This window comes from Osmerus eperlanus, chromosome 4 (genome assembly GCF_963692335.1).
Source record: "Osmerus eperlanus chromosome 4, fOsmEpe2.1, whole genome shotgun sequence".
Classification (NCBI taxonomy): Eukaryota; Metazoa; Chordata; class Actinopteri; order Osmeriformes; family Osmeridae; genus Osmerus; species Osmerus eperlanus.
Window position 1 is genome coordinate 21,253,610 of NC_085021.1, and position 18,323 is coordinate 21,271,932.

Below are 18,323 nucleotides of genomic sequence, written 5' to 3' on the forward strand. Positions count from 1 at the left end.
TACACCACACACACACACACCTTGTCTCAGCACGTCACGACAGCCAGACTGACAATGACATTTGAAAATCGTTCAAAGATTTTATCATCATAAATGTTAAAGATTTTTTATAAAGGTCTTTACTTGAAGATGTGTTTATGTTTTGGACTGTTAGAAAACGTTCAACCACAGCCGTCTGTGTTTCTGCTCCAAACGCTGTCGTGACTTGTTGTGCGAAGCTGTGCATACACATATGAGTTTACTTGGCTGGCTGCAGAGGAAATCAACACTTTGATGCTCTGTTATTTATAGAAGTCCTGATACTATTCTTACAGATGAGGCAGATGTGTTTTTGTGCTTACGGAGAAGAGAAGGGAAAGTCTTAGTCTGTGCTGACTTCAAAGCATGGTGGGCTGGGGGTAAAGATTTTCTTTCATGGTGTTTTTCTTTACTCAATTGACATCAAGTTAGCGCCTCTCTCTCGGCCCGCTCTGGTTTCCAGCTCTTAAAGCGATTACGCGCCTCCGGTCCTCCTCTGTTCCCTGTCCGTCAGACGGCTGGCGTGCATGCTAATCTGACGCTAACATCTCCATATTGGATAGCGGAGATCTCCACTGCCTGTTCCTACCACTGTTAGGAACGGCAGGAGAGAGCAGCCAGCCAACATGCTAGTCTGAAAGCTCTGCAGTGTTGATCAGGGACGGCTGTATTTCTACCTCCCTCGCCAGACAGCAGTGCTGATGTCAGCCGTTCAGAGTAAACATACTGTAATTCACCAAGCAGGCCTCCACTTCTCCCTGCACTCCCTCCTTTTACTCCTCCTTTCTCCTCCGTGTCTTCACTCCATCCTTCACTCCCATCCTCCTCCTCTTGCTCCGTGACCCCTCAGTATGAACAGTTTGAGAGCACCATTGGCTTCAAGCTACCCAACCACCGGGCTTCTAAACGCCTGTGGAAGGTCTGCATAGAGCACCACACCTTCTTCAGGTAGGGAGACACACACACATACACACACATACACACACACACATTCCTAAACACACACTAGTGCACGTATACACACACTCGCACACATACAGTTAGGTCCATAAATATTTGGACATTGACACAATTTTCATCATTTTGGCTCTGTATACCACCACAATGGATTTGAAATGAAACAATCATGATGTGCTTTAAGTGCAGACTTTCAGCTTTAATTTCAGGGTATTTACATCCAAATCAGATGAACGGTGTAGGAATTACAATACATTTTATATGTGGCCCCCCCCTTTTTAAGGGACCAAAAGTAATTGGACAATTGGCTGCTCAGCTGTTCCATGGCCAGGTGTATGTTATTCCCTCATGGGAGTTCGTTATTTCATTGACAAGGAGCAGATAAAAGGTCTAGAGTTCATTTCAAGTATGGTATTTGTGTTTGGAATCTGTTGCTGTCAACTCTCAATATGAAGTCCAAAGAGCTGTCACCATCAGTGAAGCAAGCCATCGTTAGGCTGAAAAATCAAAACAAACCTATCAGAGAGATAGCAAAAACATTAGGTGTGGCTCAATCAACTGTTTGGTACATTCTTAAAAAGAAAGAACGCACTGGTGAGCTCAGCAACACCAAAAGACCCGGAAGACCACGGAAAACAACTGTGGTGGATGACAGAAGAATTCTTTCCCTGGTGAAGAAAAACCCCTTCACAACAGTTGGCCAGATCAAGAACACTCTCCAGGAGGTAGGCGTATCTGTGTCAAAGTCAAAAATTAAGAGAAGACTTCACCAGAGTAAATACAGAGGGTTCACCACAAGATGTAAACCATTGTTGAGTCTCAAAAACAGGAAGACCAGATTAGAGTTTGCCAAAAAACATCTAAAAGACCCTGTACAGTTCTGGAACAACATCCTATGGACAGATGAGACCAAGATCAACTTGTACCAGAATGATGGGAAGAGAAGAGTATGGAGAAGGGAAGGAACTGCTCATGATCCAAAGCATGCCACCTCATCAGTGAAGCATGGTGGAGGTAGTGTTATGGCGTGGGCATGTATGGCTGCCAATGGAACTGGTTCCCTTGTATTTATCGATGATGTGACTGCTGACAAAAGCAGTAGGATGAATTCTGAAGTGTTTCTGGCAATATTATCTGCTCAGATTCAGCCAAATGCTTCAGAACTCATAGGACGGCGCTTCACAGTGCAGATGGACAATGACCCAAAGCATACTGCGAAAGCAACCAAAGAGTTTTTTAAGGCAAAGAAGTGGAATGTTTTGCAATGGCCAAGTCAATCACCTGACCTAAATCCAATTGAGCATGCATTTCACTTGCTAAAGACAAAACTGAAGGGAAAATGCCCCAAGAACAAGCAGGAACTGAAGACAGTTGCAGTAGAGGCCTGGCAGAGCATCACCAGGGACGAAACCCAGCGTCTGGTGATGTCTATGGGCTCCAGACTTCAGGCTGTCATTGACTGCAAAGGATTTGCAACCAAGTATTAAAAGTGACAATTAGATTTATGATTATGTTAGTTTGTCCAATTTTGGTCCCTTAAAAAGGGGGGGGGCACATATAAAATGTGTTGTAATTCCTACACCGTTCACCTGATTTGGATGTAAATACCCTGAAATTAAAGCTGAAAGTCTGCACTTAAAGCACATCTTGATTGTTTCATTTCAAATCCATTGTGGTGGTATACAGAGCCAAAATGATGAAAATGGTGTCAATGTCCAAATATTTATGGACCTAACTGTACACCTACATGTACTCATGCACACATACACCCACGCGCATACTTGCCCTCGCACATCACACACACACACCAAAGCCTTGCACACCACGCATGGCACAGTGCACGCTCCACTACACTGCAATGCTCAGCATCTCCTTCTACCTCAGTCCACTTCCCCCCCAAAGAGGTCACTTTACACACACACACACACACACACACACACACACACACACTGCACAGCAGAATGTATGTGTGGCTGCAGCCATGTTGATGTAAAACGAGCCTCTCCCATAGGCTGGTGTCCCCTGAGCCTCCTCCCAAAGGCTTCCTGGTAATTGGCTCCAAGTTCCGCTACAGTGGGCGGACCCAGGCCCAGACTCGCCAGGCCAGCGTGCTGATCGATCGGCCCGCCCCCCAGTTCGAACGCTCGGTCAGCAAGAGGCACCTGCTGCCTCGCAGCGTGGACGAAGGTGAGGGCCCTGGTGGAGCAGGTCTCAGGGCCCTGGTGGAGCAGGTCTCAGGGCCCTGGTGGAGCAGGTCTCAGGGCCCTGGTGGAGCAGGTCTCAGGGCCCTGGTGGAGCAGGTCTCAGGGCCCTGGTGGAGCAGGTCTCAGGGCCCTGGTGGAGCAGGTCTCAGGGCCCTGGTGGAGCAGGTCTCAGGGCCGTGTGTGTCGCAGAGAGAGCTGTGGCTCCCAACCCTGGTCCTCAGGGACCCCCCCTGCATGGGTCCCTGCTCCAGCACACCTGATTCAAATGAATGGGTCATTACCGGCTCGGGTAATGACCCATTCATTTGAATCAGGTGTGCTGGAGCAGGGAAACATCTAAAACATGCAGGACAGTGGCCCTCGAGGACCAGGGTTGTCCCCCCCCTGAAGTGTGCAGGGCAGAGGGTACCTGAGGGGACCAGGGTTGAGAGCCACTGGCGTAGCAGGACAGATGTCACATCGCTTCTTCAGGATCCTGGATGCTGTTTCTAGTCCACCTCTGTTATGTTTCACTGAATTGTATACTGTTATCAATGTACTATTGATGTGTATTGTCCGTGAGGCACAGCATAATATAGGTTAATTGAGTTCATAATCTATCTTTAGGTTAAAAGTTTAATGGAATTGCTGAAAGTAAATTGTGATTAGTTTGTGTCGTATTTGATGCGTGTAGCATTATAATGACCCATGCTGAAATGCTGACCTCTATGTACACCAAACACATACAGTTGTGGTGCCCAAGATAATGCATCTACAGCATACAGGTATGCTGTAGATGAAATCCCAGGCAGAGTAACCAGACCAGAGGCAGAGTAACCAGACCAGAGGCAAAGTAACCAGACCAGAGGCAGAGTAACCAGACCAGAGGCAGAGTAACCAGACCAGAGGCAGAGTAACCAGGCCAGAGTAACCAGGCCAGAGGCAGAGTAACCAGACCAGAGGCAGAGTAACCAGACCAGAGGCAGGGTAACCAGACCAGAGGCAGAGTAACCAGACCAGAGGCAGAGTAACCAGACCAGAGGCAAAGTAACCAGACCAGAGGCAGGGTAACCAGACCAGAGGCAGAGTAACCAGACCAGAGGCAGAGTAACCAGACCAGAGGCAGGGTAACCAGACCAGAGGCAGAGTAACCAGACCAGAGGCAGAGTAACCAGACCCGAGGCAGAGTAACCAGACCAGAGGCAGGGTAACCAGACCAGAGGCAGGGTAACCAGACCAGAGGCAGAGTAACCAGACCAGAGGCAGAGTAACCAGACCAGAGGCAGAGTAACCAGACCAGAGGCAGGGTAACCAGACCAGAGGCAGGGTAACCAGACCAGAGGCAGGGTAACCAGACCAGAGGCAGAGTAACCAGACCAGAGGCAGAGTAACCAGACCAGAGGCAGAGTAACCAGACCAGAGGCAGGGTAACCAGACCAGAGGCAGGGTAACCAGACCAGAGGCAGAGTAACCAGACCAGAGGCAGGGTAACCAGACCAGAGGCAGGGTAACCAGACCAGAGGCAGAGTAACAGCGCTGTGTCGTCCCCCAGCCTCCGCTCTGGGAGACAGCATGGACCACCTGTCCCAGCGCAGCTCCAGTGAGCGCACACAGTTCCTGTCCCGAGAAGACCTGGACCAGGAGGGCAGCCTGGACCTGGAGCACGACCACTATCACTACCAGGACCAGGACCAGGACCAAGACAACTACCAGGACCAGAATGAATACCAGGATCAGGACCAGGAACAGGACCACGATCAGGGTGATCAGGCCTATGGTGTTGCCATGCCTTCTAAGACCATGGAGATGAAGGTACAGTACGAGAATAGAGCGGTACGTGTCTCAATACCCTCAGATCATTCTCTCTACCTGTCTCTTCCCTCTACCTGTCTCTTCTCTCTACCTGTCTCTTCCCTCTACCTGTCTCTTCTCTCTACCTGTCTCTTCCCTCTACCTGTCTCTTCTCTCTACCTGTCTCTTCCCTCTACCTGTCTCTTCCCTCTACCTGTCTCTTCTCTCTACCTGTCTCTCCTCCTTTCTGACTGCTGAGAAGTGAACGTAAGCCTGTCTGAATTTCCCACTTTTTCTGTCATTTTTGAATCAAATAGAACGGTTGTGGAGGCCATTTTAGTGATCACAGTCTAGGCTCCCCTTTCAATTCCACACCTAACCTGCTGGAAAATCTAATCAAAATGCCTCTGTATCGCCATTTGCATAAGCAATGTCACAGAGGGCTTCAAATACGCCCGTAGAACTGCACCTCAGCCACCCTAAACCCACAAGGAGTACATCGGGTTTGACACAGTCGCAGTAGTCTGCTCTGCACCCTCAGTGCAAACACAGAAATAAAGCTTGCTCGTCTGCACCCAAACACTCCTTATCCCTCTCTACTGCTCCCCTTTGATATCAGACAGTAATCCCCCTGTGCCATCTCACTCTCGCTATCTCTCTCTATTTGTCTTCATCCTCTCCCCTTCTTTCTCTCACCCTCTCTCTCTCTTTTCGTTTCCAACCTCTGTCTTTCTCTCTCCTCTCTGTCCCCTCTCTCTCCCTCTCCTTCATTCTGTCTCCTCTTTCTCTCTCCCTCCCTCTCTCTCTCTCTTATCTAAAAGTGGTACTTCTCTTGGTCGCGTCTTCTCCCTTAATCTGCTCCCGGTATGTCTAACCTCCCCAGTCTTTCTCCTGACCTCTTTTCTTCCCGCTGCGCCCCTCCCCTTTTCTAACAATCCCTTTTTTCTTTGTTTTCAGCTGTAAGCTAACAGTACGAGCCGCACTAACTGCTTCTCTCTCCCCCCCCCCCCTTCTCTCTCTCTCTATTTCCCCCTCTCCTGGCCTGTAGGCTGAGGAGGCAGGCTCGCCCCTAGACTCAAAGCCAGAGGTATTTAGTCTGTGGTCACCAGAGTCTGTCTGTCTGCCTGCCTGCCTGCTCGATGGTCATAGAGGCAGCCTTGTGTCATCCTTGAGCATTGCCCGTCTTGTTTCACGTGTCGTAGTTTGAGGTGTTTTGTTCGCACAGTGTCATTGTTCATGCGTCTATCACGTCATGGCTGTAACGAGGCACCATAGGATGTAAGTGTGGACATGACCTGGGCGTCTGACTGTTCCACCTCTAGGTTCACGGTGGGATACTGTATGATGAGCATGAATATATATTGAACGTTCGGGAGAATCTCCCATGCCTCGACCTGGTTTATTGGCATTCATCGTTTGGCTTAGGCCATTAGCAAATTGAGCGCGGTGCAGGCTAGTTGTCGACAACGTTCTGTAGCGTGTACAATCCTAATGTTTACATTTCTAATGGAGGGATTAACTGGTATTAGAGGAATAAACAGATGGTGAGGCATTGCTGTTGATTGGAGAAATTATCTGTAAACATGAAAGCGATTTGATAAACATACAGTCGAGATCTCTAGATGAATACAATCCCATTATGGGCGTTATGGGGTTTTTGCACGCGTTAACAGCTCAACCACTGTTGAAACCTCAGTTGTAAATATACACCTTTTTACTGATTGCCTCCATCCGTCTGCAGGCATAGAATGCAATTAAACACATACTGCAGGGAAGGTTGTGCAGTGAAGTGTTGGTGCTGATTACATGGAGCAGATGCGTGTTGCGGTACGATCATGCACACGCCTGTGACTCGGTTCATTCATTGTTATTTCCCCGACGGTTCGGAGAGAGGAAACCGCCCTGAGATCTCCCCACTCCAAACCTCCTGCACCAGTCATGACGTCTCAGAATGCTAGTTTCCATGGCTCCAATCACTGTCTCCGTGTGTGTGTGTGACGATGATTGCCTCTCTCTGTCCGTCCATCTGTCTGTCTGGCCGCCTGCCTTCTGGACTCACCTGCTGCCTCTCTCTCTGTCTGCACGCGCCAACGCCACCCCCTGCCTCCCCCAACACCTTCCTTTTCTTTTCCCCCCACCCCACTCCCTCCCACCCTCCTCCCTCTCCCCCCACCCCACTCCCTCCCACCCTCCTCCCTCTCCCCCCACCCCACTCCCTCCCACCCTCCTCCCTCTCCCCCCACCCCACTCCCTCCCACCCTCCTCCCTCTCCCCCCACCCCACTCCCCCCCACCCTCCTCCCTCTCTCCCAACCCCACTCCCTCCCACCCTCCTCCCTCTCCCCCCACCCCACTCCCTCCCACCCTCCTCCCTCTCCCCCCACCCCACTCCCTCCCACCCTCCTCCCTCTCCCCCAACCCCACTCCCTCCCACCCTCCTCCCTCTCCCCCAACCCCACTCCCTCCAACCCTCCTCCCTCTCGCCCAACCCCACTCCCTCCCACCCTCCTCCCTCTCCCCCAACCCCACTCCCTCCCACCCTCCTCCCTCTCCCCCAACCCAACCCCACTCCCTCCCACCCTCCTTCCTCTCCCCCAACCCAACCCCACTCCCTCCCAGCCTCCTCCCTCTCCCCCAACCCAACCCCACTCCCTCCCACCCTCCTCCCTCTCCCCCAACCCCACTCCCTCCCACCCTCCTTCCTCTCCCCCAACCCCACTCCCTCCCACCCTCCTCCCTCTCCCCCAACCCAACCCCACTCCCTCCCACCCTCCTCCCTCTCCCCCAACCCATCCCTCCTCTCCCAACCCCTTTCCACCCTCTCCCCCAACCCCCTCCTCCCCCAAGCCCCTCCCACCTTTCTCCCCCAAATCCCTCCCACCCTTCTCCCTTATTCCTCCTCCACCAACCCTGCCCCTCCCTTGCCCATCCCCCTTCTCCGCTGACCCCCCAACCCGCCTCTCTCACCAATCAGCAGGTGCAGCTCTCCCCTGCTCTGCGCTGTCTGTGATCCACACCAGGGCGCTCTGCACCGGGGCTGTCGTCCTATCTGTCAGAGGACCAACAAGCTGCTGCCTGACTGGACGTTTTAGTCCTGTTGCATGCTTGGCTCCTCTTCAGGCTACGGCCTGTGGAACGCACACCGCAAGCTGTTCCCTCTCCGTTGATGTCCACCGGTTTCGCGCAAGAGAAATGTCTCTTTGATTAAATAGACGAGGGGCTTTTCATTGGTTTCACCCACTGAGAAAGCGTCGAAATGTAATCCATCACAATTGTATAGGCTCCTAGGCTCTGTTTTATTAATAAGCAGGGGCATCAAAGACCCGAGGGAACACATGGAGACTTCATTAACTTTTAGTTGCGCTGATGAAGACAGATGTTATGTGATGAGCGCACCGCTCAGGAAAACATCCGTTTGATACTAATCTCCCTTTCACTGCATTTTAGTCCCTCGTTCAAAAGCAGATACAAAACAATGCGAAAACAAACTTTGGATTTGAGAGCCGTATAATAAGGTCTGTAAACATCCAGTCATTCATCCGTCCATGAAGAGTCAGCATTAGTCTCATTGGCCTGCAAAGGGCAGAAACAGATTGGACATTTGCTGTTGACGTCCTCAACCAAATCGGAACGGACATGGAATTTGTAATGAAAAACAGCCCCCGCAACTCACTGTGAAAACAGGGCGCTTTCAACCCAAAGCCCATGTCTGGTTCGATTTCCGAGAGGTCAAGAATGCTTTTGAGTGGCTCGTTACCCTACCTGTGTCTGACCTCTGACCTCCCTCTGTGTGTGGCAGCAGTTCCTGGACAAGCCGGAGGACGTTCTCCAGAAGCACCAGGCTAGCATCAACGAGCTGAAGAGGGCTCTGAGGGAGCCCAACAGCAAGCTGGCCCAGCGGGAGAAACGCCTGTCCTCTGCTACCCCTCCTGGAGGAACACCGGAGAGGAAACCGGTAAGAGAGCCGAGGGGGAGAGGGAGGGGGAGGCAGGGAGAGAGGGAGGGGGTGGCAGGGAGAGAGGGGCAGAGGGGGGAGGCAGGGAGAGAGGGAGACAGAGACAGAGACACAGAAAGAAACACAGACACAAAGAGGGAGAGGCAGAGAGAGGGAGAGAGGGAGGTGTGACAGAGGGAGAGAGAAAGAAAGAGAGGGACAGATAAAGAGGGACAGAGACAGAGAGGGAGAGTACCTCTCTGCGGATATGTTCCAACACTAATGCGGTTAAAATCCTTTAGACCATAACCAGTTCTATTTTAATTTATTTTTCGGTTCCCTGATGGTCATGCTGGAGGAATGGGCCCTGTTGTTCGTGTCACTCAAACAATCTCCTTCCATCTCCCGGAAACAAACTCTGTTATGGAGGTAGTGTGAGAATAGTGCATGTAGGATAATGCAACTGTTTACTTTATGTCAACATGTAGACCACTGTGGAAACCACACTGAGTGGAAAGCACCACGGTTATCAAGGAAGCCCGGTGTCTGACTGGAACTTGGAAAAGACTTCGTTCTTCACACCGCAGTCCACTGCAGGGGAAGACATGTTCTCAACTGAGGCTTGGCATGATGGGACCTCTGAAAATGGTCAAGCGGGCGTAGGAACAGAGGTGACCCTTCGTCAAACACCATGTGACTCTCTTGGAGCTGGAACAGTCAGCGCGGGGTCAGGGTCCCAGAGAGAAGCACCTGTTTCAGCAGAGCTCAAGGACGACACGAGCACCCATGAAGACACAGCAGGAAATGACACGCATCCCTGCGACGCTGTGCCCTCGGGGACTTCCTGTCGAGAGAACGGCTATGACTCCCAGTCTGTGGAGAGCTATTACTCCAAACAGAAGATCGAAAGGGAAAACCTGAAGCTGAGGCAGAGTCTGCAGTGGGATGTTCATCGTCCTGAGAGGACCCGTGACGCCGGGGCCCAACGAACGACCGACTCTAACGATCAAAAGCAAAGAAGCGAGTCTGAGGGGAGACGGGCGAGGGGAGAGACTGACGCGTCGGAGAACAAAGAGCCAGGCGTAACGGGAGCCAACCAACCCGTCAAACCTGGGAGCGTGCCGTCGGAAGTTACCAGAGTAGTTCCCCTCAAACCGCAGAGATCAAAGAAGTACCTGAATAAAGAGAACAAAGGTGTTGTAAACCCCACGTCCCCAGCCCCGACTGAAGAACACGGCGCAGAGACCCCAGGGCGCGCTCGGATGATGACATCTACACAGGGCTCTGCTGTAACCGTGATGACGGCAGACGAGTTTACTTCAGTGTCTCCCGTCGCACGCTACCACACTCAGACGGGAACATCCACCAGCAACCAGCGAGCAGAGCCTTCCAGCTCACCTCACCGGCTGCAGACCAACTTCCTGTCCCGACAGGAAGCCGGGGTCCTGAGAGAAGGCCCGGGGTGGATCCACTGTCGGGACGGTGACAGGCATCTTCATGAGGACCACCTTCACACGTACCCTGATTTGAAAGACCCCCTCCCCTTCAGCTCCAAGGTCTCTGCCCACCAGACGACCACGACCCCACCTTCCACCCTCCCCTTGAAGATGCAGTGGCCCTGGGAAACGTGCGTGCGAAGCAGACACAGCACGGCCAACATGGACACCAGCCACATCCACTACCGGAGCCCCTGCCAAGAAACATCCAAGAGGAAGCCAGCGGTAACAAGCCGTCTGCCTTCACCTGCCTGTCTGTCATCGGGAATCCAAGCATTGCATGTGCTTCAGGCGATGCCCCACTTCCCACAAGCCTTGTGCTTTTTTTTTTGTGTCAATTATTTTTTTTTTTACCACTTGAATACACACACTTCTGAGCCCAGTGTATAAAAAGAGTCAGGTAAAAAAAAAACTCTCACAGCACTACGCATCGCTCCGCGGCCGGGCGCCATCTCCAGACGTGACTCACGTTCATGACCCCACCGGGCGGACAGCGTGGTCACTCCGCTTAATAAAAGCTTAACATCTTGCTTGCACATTTCAGAACCCAGTGGGCCTTTTTAAGCAACGTTTCCATTGCTTAAGCTTCTGGCCTCCTCCTCCTCTCCCCCCCTAACGTTTCCCTGATAACAGCTGGTTTCTCCTTCCAACATCACCCTCCTTCCTTCCTGACTAAAGGTGGTTGCTGTTGCAAGGAGGCCCACACACCTCCCACCATCTTCCTCCTTTGAAGCCACAAATGTTGTGAATGTTCTTCGTTTGCCAACAGTGTTGGCCATTTGGACCGAATGTTCAGCTTTGGCAACTCTGCAGCTATTGACGGTAGTAACCTCATTATGGGGCTAAATACGCTGGCTGCAGAGCTGTCAACTTCTTCAGGGCTGAAGTATTCCTGCGCTGTGGAAGATTGTTTGTGTGTGAATACTTGATTCCTGAAACATCTCCTTATTAACTCCAACAGTGCATGGCATTACCATTGCACTCGCAATATCGACCTTGAAAATACATTAGACATGCATGCGACTGGCAGTAGCCTCAGGTAATGCTCATTTCATGTTGATGAAATTTAGCAAGGATGAATTATGACAGCATTTCTGTGTCTGTTCACTGATATGGAGGAAAGAATCTCCAGATACTAGATAAAAATACTTATTTTGCCAATCATATAATTCCTGATAACATACAGTCAACATTGTATGTAATAAGTTTCATATGATCAATGCAAACGATTCAATAGATAGATCATAGTGGGACTTCTCTTCACTGTAACGTCTAATGCAATTGTTCTGGGTGTCAATGTTTGTGGAAAACGACTTGCTTTTCATGATTAAAACATCCTTCTTTTAAATTGTCATCTTTCCCTTACAGGAGACTCCTCCCACACCGGCCATTCACGAGGAGCCTCTGGATGAAGCTATGGTGCGTCAGCGCTCTCTTTCAGAGCTTCCAGTTAATCCTCTTCTTTAGTCTCTGCCTCCGGGACAACACAACAAAACACTACTGAAAAGCGCCTTTAATTCCCAAGACTCATCACAGTCACATGTCTATCATGGGGCGCCCGGGTGGCTCAATGCACGTACCCATGTAGGCTGAAGCCTTACAGCAGTGGCCTGAGTTTGAATCCGGCCTTGGCCCTTTGCTGCATGTCTACACCTCTCTCTCTCTCTCTCCATGCCTTTCCTGACATACTTCATTTACAAACTGTCCATTAAAGCATGAAAAACGCTCCCCTCCAAAAAAACACATTTATGAAATGTGTTGAGCCATGACTTGTATTCCTTTCCCCGTGTCATATGTTTTATCTCTCCCTGTAACCCTTCCTCCGTGTCGTTCCTGGTCTGTCCTCCAGAGGGAGCCGTGGGAGCGACGCCTGGGCTCCGTGTCGGAGGACGACCCCGACCACGAGACCCTGTACCTGAAGGAGACCCACCTGGGCATCGAGCGCAAGTGCTCCAGCATCACGGTCAGCTCCACGTCCAGCCTGGAGGCGGAGGTGGACTTCACCGTGCTGCTGGACCTGCACACAGGAATGGAGGAGTTCTCCAAGGGCATGACGGAGCTGGGCGGGAGAGACCCGTCCCCGGACGGCGGCCTCAGCCTGGGCATCGACCTGCTGCAGGAGCCCTGCGAGCCCCCGCCCCCGCTGGTGGCGGTCCCCATCCCGGCCCCCCGAAGCAGCCCCCCCATGAAGAAGCTCCTCCCCGTGGAGGAGGTCAGGCACGAGGGCAAGCGGCCGGAGGTAAACGGACACCGTGGGGTTGGCAGTTGGCGTCGCCATGGCAGCACTCTGTTGTTTTGGTTTGAAGATGGAGGGGTCGGGAGTTTGTTGGTTTTGGGACACTGTTTTTGTCTCACTCAGCACTGTTAATTCAAACTTGGTGCATATCGTTGTTTCAAAGAGTGAATCCAATCTAATGGTTATCCAAAACCTTTTATCTTTCCAGAGCAAAACAATTCATCTTGCTATAATTTTCTTTCCCTCTGGCTTAGCTTAGCCGAGTAAAATAACTCAAACATTTTTATTGTTTTCCCCCGTCCTCTCTTCTAAAGCCTGTAGTTCCCAGAAAACCAAAGAGGTCGGTGCCTGTCGACAGAGAGCCGTCGCTGAGAGACGGTGGTCACATGACCCCGGGCCCAGCGCTGAGCCGGGAGGCCAGCGACGTCATGGCGCCCCACGGGCCCAGGAAGACAGACGTCCGCACGGAGACGCAGCCCAACGGCTCCGAGGTCACCACCACCATCGTGGAGTTCACCAACCAGGTACCTCCTGCTCGCGTGTACCTCCCGCTCGCACAGGGCCTGTCTGGAGGTAGATATATGAACGTACTTTTTGGAAAGACTGTCAACATTCCGCTCCATTCTTAAGATATGACTGACAGGTGGTTGGATGATCAAGTGGGATGGATCACCACTATTAATGTCACGGCTCAAACCTGTAGGAGTTTGAAACGCTGATAAAATCGATGACTGACTGTGATGTGTGACTGGTTTGTAAGTGTTCAGGATTCCTGTGTGTTTCAGGATCAGTGTGTGACTGGAGTAGGAGAGGGCCCGTGCCTGACGAGAGAGAGTGTGTCCCCTGTGAGTAGAGACGCTTCATGATCTGTCCAATTTTAACTCGTCGGCACGCTGAGCCGAAGGCCTCTGGGGCTCGAGCCTACTTTTCCCTCAGTGTTGGAGTGAAATGGTGAACCAGGGACATGAATTCTGAATGTGGGCCTGTGGCTTTGTGTGGCTACTGTATGTGTGTAGGTGTGCATGCACATTAAGCGTGTGTGTCTGTGCGTGTGTGTTGGTGTGAATGTGTGTGAATACCTGTGTGTGTGTGTGTGTGTGTGTGTGTATTCACCTGTGCTCCATCCTGACAGGTGCACATGGGTTCTTTGGGAAGAGAAGCTTCCGGATCTCCCATTCTGGTCGCTGAGAACGTTACCTCGGCAACCACACACGTTACCAAGGTAGCGACAAATTAACTATATGCTAATTATCTTCGATACCTTTAGCTGTGTAGCAGGGTTTGCTCGTTTAAGATTAGCAATACTTAATTTATAATAAAGTATGTAGATCTCAGCGGTGCCTTCACTACTGTCATTGAAATAGTGTCCATGAGCCATGTAGTCCTTAAGAATATGTTCTTAAATACAGAAAAGTTAGTTCTCCCTTAAAATCCTTTGTCTCCATACTGTAAGGCCATTTTGGTCTACCTTCTGACCCCATGCTGGGCCAGAAGCTTTGAAGCTCCTGCTCTGGAGATAAGGACAAGGGGGGAAACCCCCTTGCTCCTTGTCGGGGGGGTAGGGGAAAGGTGTGATGGCACGTGGTTTGTCGGTGACTATGCTACAGCTGCATTCTGTTGCTTCCTAATGTTTGACCGTTCAGTGTGTTGAATAGAACTGTGTACACGCTGTGTTGAACGTAGTTTTGTGATGCGTTTTGTTAAACGTCGTTGTGGACCTGTGGTGTGTTGCAGACCGTGAAAGGGGGCTATTCAGAGACCAGGATTGAGAAGAGGATTATAATCACAGGAGACGATGATGTTGATCAAGAACAGGTGAGATGTCAAGTCTGCACTGCAACACATCCTGGGATCTTAGGGATACAAGGAGCGCAACACTTTAGGTATCCAGCAATATAATACAGGATGAACTCTATATATGTGTCTATATAATGTAAGTAACATGATACCATTAGCAACATGTCTAACATGTGTCATTATCTTAGTAGGGAGCATCCTGGGATCTAAAGGAAGACTGAGAGGCCATAGAAAGTCTTGAGATGTGTAGTTCTTTAGAGTTCTATAGACGGTTAAGTATTGCTACTCTGTCTGGTGGCACTGTGTAACCCCTCCCCCTTTTATTTGTATATCTCTCCCCTCCCCTCTCTCTCTTTCCCTTCCCTGTCTATTTCCCCCTCTTTCTCCCCCTCCCCTCTCTCTCTCTCTCTCTCTCTCTCTCTCTCTCTCTCTCTCTCTCTCTCTCTCTCTCTCTCTCTCTCTCCCCCTCCTCTCTCTCTGTCTCCCCCCCTCACTCTTCCTCCCCCTCCTCTCTCTTCCTCCTCCACCTCCTCTCTCTCCGTCTCCCTCCTCTCTCTTCCTCCTCCCCCTCCCCTCCTCTCCCTGTCTCCCCCCCTCTCTCCCCCCCTCACAGGCCCTGGCTATTGCCATCCAGGAGGCCAAGCAACAGCATCCTGACATGCTGGTCACCAAGGCAGTGGTCGTCAGGGAAACGGAGTCCTCGACGGAGTCTCCGCGAGGCATGTCAGAGGTACGGCGAGTCAGAGAGCTGTGGTGTGACTCAGCTGGAGGTCACAGTGTGGTGACGCCCGCTTGTTTTCTTCTCTCCTGCAGTCATGATTCCCAGAGACAACAGCGCCCCCCTCAGGACCAGACATGTCAGTGCTGGACCTGAGGCTAAAGTCCTACACACCTGACTACTGCCTGTTGAGCTCTGACAGATACACACACACATTCACAGACACACACACACTTCACACTAATTCCATCACACTGGAAAACTCAAATAAGACAATATTGTTCCCGGATGTATCTAACCCAGAAGAAACATGACTCATTAAAAGGAAAAAATCCCTTTATTGGTTAAACTTTCCCTTGCTTTATGCATTATCTGGCAGTGAGTGGGTTAATCACAGACTGCCGTGGCTCGATGGAAATTTCAGTAAGAATATTAGAAGAAGGAGGAGAGGGGGGATTAGATACAAAATATAATCTGAGCTAAAAGAAACGAAAATATTGTTTAACATGTTAAAAAAAGAAAAGAAAAAAGGATTATCCTGGATTCCAGATAACTTTATCTACAAGTATTCCGCCTTTAGAACCTTCTAGAGACGTAAACCTACAGTGAGCAGTGTGTTCCCGCAGTGTTACCTCATCTCCTGGTGTGGATGAGGATGATCCACACCCAGGACTGGAGTAGTGCATGCGGTGAAGCAGGGTTATCGAAGATGGAGTTGCACTTTTGAGATTTTTTACTCTCTAAGCTGGCTATGTCAAGAACAGCCCCGCCACGCCCTCCCCCTTCTCCCCTCCTACCCCTTCTCTCCCCTCCTCCCCTTTCTCCCCTCCTCCCCTCCCCCTTCTCCCCTCCTCCCCTCCCCCTTCTCCCCTCCTCCCCTCCCCCTTCTCCCCTCCTCCCTTCCCCCTTCTCCCCTCCCCCTTCTCCCCTCCTCCCCTCCCCATTCTCCCCTCCTCCCCTCCCCCTTCTCCCCTCCTCCCTTCCCCCTTCTCCCCTCCCCCTTCTCCCCTCCTCCCATCCCCCTCCTCCCCTCCCCCTTCTCCCCTCCTCCCCCTTCTCCCCTCCTCCCCTCCCCCTTCTCCCCTCCTCCCCTCCCCCTTCTCCCCTCCTCCCCTCCCCCTTCTCCCCTCCTCCCTTCCCCCTTCTCCCCTCCCCCTTCTCCCCTCCTCCCCTCCCCATTCTCCCCTCCTCCCCTCCCCCTTCTCCCCTCCTCCCCTCCCCCTTCTCCCCTCCTCCCTTCCCCCTTCTCCCATCCTCCCTTCCCCCTTCTCCCCTCCCCCTTCTCCCCTCCCCCTTCTCCCCTCCTCCCTTCCCCCTTCTCCCCTCCTCCCCTTCGGCCCTCTTTCTCCTCCCTTTCTCCCTCTCCTCAGTCCTCCCTTCCAATGTTCCCTCCCAAAAAATCCGCACTGAGCAAGTAGAATCTGTCCGAGCGCAAACCTCAGTACTCTGAGCAAAGTTTGCAGAGAACCCTGCTAGCTTCTTCGTAGCTAAATATATCATAAAGCTTCACCAGCCTACCTGGACCATCGCTTGTGTCCGTTTGAACGATTTCATCGAGCCATTCATGTTTAAATGTAAAACTGCCCCTTTTTTTGGGCGCCTGTAAAAGGTAACGTTCCTGATTTTCGTTGCAAGTCAAAGCTTGAGCTGAGTGCCAAGGTCGTCGTTCTGTTAAAAGCTTGTGTGTAGCCTAGAATGACATTGAAATGTATTAAGTGGATTTCGCTGCATTTGGCCGATCAACTGAACATTTATAGTTTTTCTAAAATAATAATTTAAAAAATACAGATTTTGTTTTGTGCAAGGTCTGAAAAATCTAGTGCGCGGGTCCTTCAACTGGTCTGCGTAGGCGTGCAGCTTAGAGGGAACATTGGCCCCTTCCCCCCTCTTTCCCCTCCTCCCCCTCTCCTCCCCCTCACCCCTCCTCCCCCTCTCCACCTCCTCCCCCTCTCCACCTCCTCCCCCTCTCCCCCTCTCCTCCTCCTCCCCCTCTCCTCCTCACCCCTCCTCCCCCTCCTCCCTCTCTCCTCCCCCTCACCCCTCCTCCCCCTCTCCACCTCCTCCCCCTCTCCTCCTCCTCCTCCCCCTCTCCTCCTCCTCCTCCTCCTCCCCCTCTCCTCCTCCTCCCCCTCCCCTCCTTCTCCCTCTCTCCTCCCCCTCCCCTCCTCCCCGTGTCTGAGAGAGTGACTGCTAACCTGTCCGAGGGACGTGTCTGGGTGAGGTTCAGAGGATGTGTGAGCACCAGCCTGCGACGCTGAGGCTGCTGGGACGGACGCCTGGCAGGTTCTGGAGCGCCAGATGGGCCAAGGTGGAGGCGTGACACGGCAGGTCGGACGCCAAGGTCGGCGCCGACCTCCTCTCTCCATCACCCCCCGCAACTTCCTGCTCATGCTGCTCACGGAAGGCAGCCTGTCTTGTTGCAAGGCTGATGTGGGTTACATTCAAACAACTGTCACCTATTATATTGTTAACCCCCCCCTCCTTCCCCCACACATACACAAAACCGAATTAACTACCAACTGTATGGTGGAATCTCAGCAGTTACTATCCTGGACAAGTAGATTTTAGATGTTACTGTATTCTTATGGATTTTTTTAATATTGCAGATGTTGTAGGTGTGAGAAGGTGGATTTCTGTGAATGGAGTGGTCATCGGGAGGCCACTGGTAGATAACAGATACTATGTGCCTGGTGTGTTTTCATGAATGTGTGACTCCTGAACATGTCTGCTCCTGGGTCCAGACATGCTCCCGAGATGCAAAGCATTCAGTTGGAACATAAGTTTGTAGGCCACTGATTTATCAAGTTCAAATAACATAGATTTAGAAAGAACTTAGCCAAATAGGCTCCCATTGAAACAAAGTATTTTAGAAATATCCTTGCATGACGAAGACTTACATTATGAAATTGAATTGCATTATTTGATATGATAGTAGGAAAATTGTTTTCTTCTAGGTAACCCCAGTTGTAATGCGTAGAGCAGAACATCCAGAATGCTGTACAGAGGTTTGTTTGCCTCCATCTGCAGTAGATGGGTTTGGTATGTGGATGAAATGTAAAAATATTATGTTATCCTCACCCTTGAATTTAGCAACGTCAGATCTCAAATCTGCACTGTAATCTTTGAATCTGCGCACAGGAAATTAATCTTTACAACAGGAAATTACACATATCAGCGAACAGCGGCATGTGCAG

General features: G+C 51.3%; 1 protein-coding gene across 1 annotated transcript in view; it reads left to right on the forward strand.

Moving 5' to 3' along the window:
* si:dkey-178k16.1 (protein 4.1) overlaps window positions 1-15,641 on the forward strand; it is a 36,169-nt gene extending 20,528 nt beyond the window's left edge. The window contains exons 10-22 of the mRNA XM_062460221.1: window positions 869-966; window positions 2,987-3,162; window positions 4,711-4,991; window positions 5,998-6,036; window positions 8,748-8,903; window positions 11,747-11,797; window positions 12,228-12,617; window positions 12,929-13,138; window positions 13,400-13,459; window positions 13,747-13,836; window positions 14,349-14,429; window positions 15,025-15,141; window positions 15,225-15,641. Of these exons, the coding sequence (XP_062316205.1) occupies window positions 869-966; window positions 2,987-3,162; window positions 4,711-4,991; window positions 5,998-6,036; window positions 8,748-8,903; window positions 11,747-11,797; window positions 12,228-12,617; window positions 12,929-13,138; window positions 13,400-13,459; window positions 13,747-13,836; window positions 14,349-14,429; window positions 15,025-15,141; window positions 15,225-15,230 (1,755 nt within the window). The 3' untranslated portion in view covers window positions 15,231-15,641. The remainder of the gene's footprint in view (window positions 1-868; window positions 967-2,986; window positions 3,163-4,710; window positions 4,992-5,997; window positions 6,037-8,747; window positions 8,904-11,746; window positions 11,798-12,227; window positions 12,618-12,928; window positions 13,139-13,399; window positions 13,460-13,746; window positions 13,837-14,348; window positions 14,430-15,024; window positions 15,142-15,224) is intronic.
* Window positions 15,642-18,323: the final 2,682 nt, after the last annotated feature.